The 6,364-nt window shown below is 35.6% G+C and overlaps 1 protein-coding gene across 1 annotated transcript; it reads right to left on the bottom strand.

Moving 5' to 3' along the window:
- Window positions 1–598: 598 nt before the first annotated feature.
- Window positions 599–1,120, bottom strand: LOC133523884 (uncharacterized). Its single transcript, XM_061859638.1, has one exon. The coding sequence runs from the start codon at window positions 1,118–1,120 to the stop codon at window positions 599–601; it is 522 nt and encodes a 173-aa protein (XP_061715622.1).
- Between the last annotated feature and the right edge of the window lie 5,244 nt (window positions 1,121–6,364).

Genomic DNA, 6,364 nt, shown 5'->3' with positions numbered 1-6,364 from the left:
TCTCATGGGTTTCATATGCACTTATATGGTTTACCTATAAAGCGTATTAACGTAGATTACTGTTTTTATTTTTAACACCTCTAATGCGTACTCGATCGAACATGCAGGAAAATATTTAGCGTTGTTTGTTTATCTAACTTCTCATACTCGTAGTGAGTATTTGTATAGTACGATACAAGTGCGAAAAATAAGAAATTCGCAACGAGTGGCAATTAATTAAATACTACCGGTGGGAGTGTTTTAAATCGACACGAGTTGCGATTCGTCTATTTGCATATGTATCGTACCTACGACATTTTACAGTACAAATGGTCCTTTCAATTTTCGACATAGCTAAGTTATATGTTTATTATCGAACTAGTGCGGTAAAGTAGCGCCATGTGTACTGTAAAATAGTATTCATTGTCACCGAAATTTTAATTTATAAAAATCAACAAAATGATAATATAACTTAATAAGGCTTCTGGATACATTCATCCACATAAACAAGTTGTTTATTTCAGACAGAATCCATAGAGTATTAATAATAATTACATAACACTTAAGCTATGTTAGTATTGTACAGGCCAAAAAAGTAATAAATAACAATAATAATAATTTAGTTTAAGTATCTGCCACCCCCTGGAACACCCGGCACTTGCGCATGCGTTCGAACCCAGTGTCCCACAATGGGGCCGTCCGTCTTCTCACTTATGACCCTCAGGATGGTGTTGTGGCTCCCGCGCACGCTGCGCATGAGTGATGCGATACGGTTACGAATAACCGCGCCAAACCCCTCCGTGTGCGCGTACGCAAACATTGCTGAGGTGCTGCAGTCGCGCGGGAGCCCCAACAACACCCTGAACGCATTGTTATATTGTACACGGAGGGCGTTGAAGGCTCGCTGCGTGTAATTGACCCACAGGTTGCACGTGTATAAAGTTTGGCAGAAGGCTTTAAAGAGAGTAATCTTTACTTCAATGCTAGATCGTGCAAACCTCCGGGCCAACATGTTGCAGCGAACCGCCAGCGCCCTCCTTGCCCTCGCTATCATCTTTAAGTCCTCGGTCACCACATGGCCGAGGTACTTAAATTGCTTAGCTCTGACGAGGCCTACACCATTGAGCAGCACTGGGGGCATAGTCGTCACTTTTCGACTCCTTGGATGAAAAATCACAAGCTCACCTTTCTTTACATTGTAAAGGTGGCCGTGCAACTTAGAATACTCTTCACAAGTTCTCAACAACCTTCTGAGTGCTAAAATCGATGGGCTAAGTAGCACCATGTCGTCTGCATAACTAATACTGTTGACAATATGTCCGTCAATTGAGCAGCCGACTCCAGTTTTGCTATAATCATAATAACTACAATTTTGACTCAGTTACACTTTTTTTTTTTACATAATATTTCTTGGGGTGTGTCCAGCTCTAGCAAATATGCCACAAATGAGCCGCGCAATATGGGTGCGCCTAATAAGAAGTAGGTTATTGTTTTAATCGATAAAATTATATTAATTATATTTTAAAAACGTAAGAAATAATAATAAATTCTAAAACATTTCAAAAATAGCGTAAAACTTTCATATCAAACTGAGAATGTCTGATGCTATTTCATAGTCGACCTAAAATCATAATGATAATTATAAAAGACTTAGTATAAATTATAGTTTTTTATCTCCTGAGAGTATCCAAAAGTAACATTATAAGAATTATAACTGTTATTAAAGCTGAAATGTATGTGTTCCAATCAAGATCAAATAAAACTATACGAGACTACATAATATAAAAAAAATACTAATTGCAAAACCTAAATTGCCTCCTAAATTTTGCAAGAACCATCCCAAACGCATTCAACCCGTTAAACAAAAATGCCGACCCTCACACACACGCCCACCACATATGCACGTATGTAAATACGTAACCGTTAAGCTAAGGATGTGTGATGCTGAGTCTCATTATCGACCTAGGGTCATGGCGCATGCTCGCGGGCTAACGAACGCCTATAGCGACAACGGTTCATCGCAGTAATTGAGTTACGACTTTATACGTAGCAATTTTGTTTTTAGGGTTCCATTTTTGAATTTTAGAAGTGTCACAGCTGGAGGTGAGAGGTGGAGGATTTGGCGAAATAACTATGGGTTAAGTTAGCTGTAACATTCAGTACCCCTAGTGTAATTTTAGTCGATAGCGAAACGTGACGTACGCGTTTGCGTTAAGTCTCATTTTGTATGGGTTTTTGAACAGCGCGCCAAGCGGGACGTTTTGGAAAGTCAAAAATCTCATACAAAATGACACTTAACGCAAAAGCGTACGTCACGTTTCGCTGTCGAAAATATTTACACTAGGGGTACAGAGCAGTACCTCAGAAATTGTAAGATTTACCGCGACTGAAACGTTAAACTAGGTCCTGTAGTTTTAAAGTAAAAGATGACTTGAGAGCATATTTATTTTACTGTTGTTAAAATTTGAGGAAAAACCTTTTAAAAATATATTTTTTATTAGGTTAGCTAGATCGAATCTCAAATAAAAACATTAATATATCAGATAACCAATCAAAAAATTATTAAATATTAAGATACCACTGTGATATCATTACAACAACCTGAAACCCAATTTAATTTAGTATTAAAGACTTGTTTAATCAGCTGTAGAGAGAGGTGATCCCCCTGCATACAATCAGTCTATGTAGGAGGGGGGAGGGGGGAGGAAGTCACCTCTCTCTGCATCTGACTGACATTAAAAATGACATCACTATCTGTCATTACGAAGTAAAAATTTGTATTTCAAAGTATCTCACAAAATCATTTATTTTATTAATTGTACGGAACACTTCCTATCGTGTATCGAGTGTACTTTTCGGGCTTTTGTCTTAGAATCGGGTCGAACGCTAATTGGGGCCAAATTTTTTGCCTTTTCTCGAACAAATATTGGATTAGGCGCATAATTTGGGTCAAATAGACAAGTCCTTGAAGGCTTTTGATGGAATTTTCTTGAGTTATGTTTCTAAGTTAATTGCTCTCTGAAATTACGTCTTTCTTTCTTGTATATTGAGTTAGAGAATAATGAATAATTTCAGCTTTTGTATTTACCGCTAATCTCATATTGTACAAAGTTTGTTATTTTAATAATAGAGTTGCTGGTTTAAGAGGTTTCTGTTTTCAATATATATATATTTTTTAATCATAAAGGTAGTTAAAAATAAATGTACCTATTAATAATGTTTAGTAATGAACATAGTTCATTTAATTTCAGGTTTCCGAAAACCATAAACTACAAATATAATAAAGTTTTACTATACCCATAAATATCCTATAGCCGTCTGTCTGCCCTTCGATCCGCGGACTAGCTCAGTGACCATTGGTGTAAAAATTAGGCATGAAACACAGGTCAATTCGTCAAACCCATGGTTTTCCTTGGACAGTTCAATTAGTCTTCTTCTTCCTCGGGTTGTTCCGTCATTTTACCACGGCTAATGGGAGCCTGGGGTCCGCTTGACAACTAATCCCAAGATTTGGCGTAGGCACTAGTTTTTATGAAAACGACTGTCATCTGACCTTCCAACCCAGAAGGTAAACCAGGCCTTGTTGGGATTAGTCCGGTTTCCTCACGATGTTTTCCTTCACCGAAAAGCGACTGGTAAATATCAAATAATATTTCGTACATAAGTTCCAAAAACTCATTGATATGAGCCGGGTTTGAACCCGCGACCTCCGGATTGCAAGTCGCACGCTCTTACCGCTAGGCCACCGGCGCTTCAATTAGTATAGTTCAATATTAATTGCTCAATAAATTCAAACATCAATTTATTGCATGTAATCATTAATAAAACTGAATTTTGTGGTGAAACAGGTGAAATTAGTTTACAGAAATAAATCCGTATTATTCTTCATTGTATTCTGAGAAAGGGTGCCCAAGCACACAAATAAAAAATATTCAAATATTATGGATAATCGACGAGGGACAAATCAAATTTCTAGCAGTCAAAAATGCAAATAATATCCATATAATTCTAAATTTTAAGACGAGGCCGTCTTACAACCCCAATTCACGATTAAAGGAGGAAGAAATGGAGTAATGTATGAAAGTATACTGAAGCTGCTACAACGTTTTCCCCTACAGCTTGTTCAGTAGACTGTTAATAGAGTTGCAAGACAGACCGACGAGGAAAGGATCTTGATAGTTTTTTTTGGTTTTTAAGTAGATACATGTCTATAAGAAATTTTCGTAGGTGTCAAATAAAGATCTTTAAATATTTTATAATATTTTAATGGATATGTAAGTAGTTATTAATGCCTCAATAAATATAAATATATACACATCATCTATTCTGAAAAGGGCTTTTTCTTCTCCACTAGGAGGGATGAAAGTGCTACTTTTATTTTCTGCTAGGAGTTATCAAAGTGACACTTTTCTGTTCTAGGCCGTGATTTTTTTATTTTGTCAGAGTATAAGAGTTCCGCGATAGACGTCATATTTCTAAGAAATTATGGCATTTATAATGTCACTACAAAACTACACTTTGCCACTGCAAACTCAGTAAGTACAAAATGATCTAAGACAGATTCATCAATTATCTATATCAACTCTTTTAATAGGACATGCATTAAGAAATCAAAATTATGTAATTTTGTTATCCTTCGCACGTGTATTTTGCTCGCACTTTTTCGTATATATATTGGCGCAAGTAAGACGCAGGATTTTGACATCAAAATGTACGTTCAAATGGCTTCATGGTTCTACGCTAAGTTTTCCCTACCTACTACCGAGATAAAACATTGCTACGTCGTGCTACGCGAAAAACATAAATAGTTTAGTTGAATGATAGTTTATTATCACAAAATCAAACAATACTTTTACGAAGCTCACAAGAAAATCATTTGACACTTCAAGCGTCAGCGTTCAGCGTGAATTAACTTGATCGATTAAATAGCATAATAATAGTACATTATTGCAGAGGCCGGGAAAGAGCAATTCGTGGATGAGTTTCGACAAAAAAGACGAATCCACGAATTGCTGTTCCTGCCGAGGCATATATAGTGCTTTTCTCCAAACATGCGAGGAAATAAGGTAAAGGTATTTTTCCGAGTTTATTTTAATTTTAAACTTTACTCTGACTGCGACTCAAGAGACTCCTAGCTGGCCATTATTTTATTTATTATTTTATTTATTACAAAATATATAAACATTACAGTCAACAAAAACCAAGGCGCTTATATACTAGAACAATTATATATATACATTTAGATATTAACAATACACAAAAATAATACTACTGTCATAACTAAAATTAAATTAAGTACATACACACTAGGGTACACAGGCGTAGTTTTACCTGTACAGTTCAACTGCACAGATAAAGCTGGTTAGAAAACTGCGCAGTTCAATGCCACATACGCTTTTACTTATGCAGTTGGCAAAACTGCGCGGGCATACCCTAGTGTGTATGGCCAGCTATATGTTAAATTCTAGTGCGAGTTTTCATTGAAAATATGCTAAACATAAAGTTTTCACTTGTCGACCTTACGTTTGTTTATCAACTGCCATATATTTCTTTATTCAAACATCGACCAATTTCAGCATCAGAAAAGTTCGTTCAGAGCGTTCCTTCTTGATCGGGTCTTACTTGCTTACATAAATAAGATTGACCTAACAAAAGAAAGAGGACCTTCTAAAGTTGAAGCCACGATTTGTTTTGTTGACGACATTATGTTTCCCTTTCACTCTTACGTAATTCTTTCTTGTTAGAAAAAACGCAAGAATATGAATCGGAAAACATAGATAGATAGACATCTTAGCAATAATTATTCTTCGAACTCCACAGTTTACGATTCCACAATTTTTCTAAGAAATAACGAGAGTTTTTGTTCACTAATGAACAGCGCAGCTCAAGCATTCTGAGTCGCAGTAAATTACTCCTTTCCTTACCTTATATACTAAGGCAGGGGGGGTGGGAGGCTGTTCGTTTGTTGACCACCGCGTTAGTACAATGTGGATACGAATTTAAGACAATATTATTGATTACCTATATGATGTATTGTTAACTTATCATTCCAAAAGTGCTAACCACCAAGACTTAACAATTGTCTTCCTCTCTACACAATAAATCAAACCAGACAAATAATTTACCTTGTAATCATGAGTAAAGGAGTGTTTTTAAGTCACACTTAATTATGAACCCGTAATAAATAAATAAAAAAATTCAACATTGAATATTATTTTCACTGTATATATTTCTAAGCAAAAGCTCAATACATAATACAAATATGATATAAATTTAATATTAGATACTTTATAAGAGATGTATACAGTCTCTAAATGTCGAATCACATAAAAAATTATGATAAAAAACAACAACAAATACTAAAATTCTTTAGAAGTGTAAAAGC

Source organism: Cydia pomonella, chromosome 12, assembly GCF_033807575.1.
Source record: "Cydia pomonella isolate Wapato2018A chromosome 12, ilCydPomo1, whole genome shotgun sequence".
NCBI lineage: Eukaryota > Metazoa > Arthropoda > Insecta > Lepidoptera > Tortricidae > Cydia > Cydia pomonella.
This window is presented reverse-complemented; position numbering and strand designations above follow the sequence as displayed.

What these genes read in the sequence shown, in the direction of transcription:
- LOC133523884 (XM_061859638.1), bottom strand. Translation starts at nt 1,120, where the DNA reads ATGCCCCCAGTGCTGCTCAATGGTGTAGGCCTCGTCAGAGCTAAGCAA.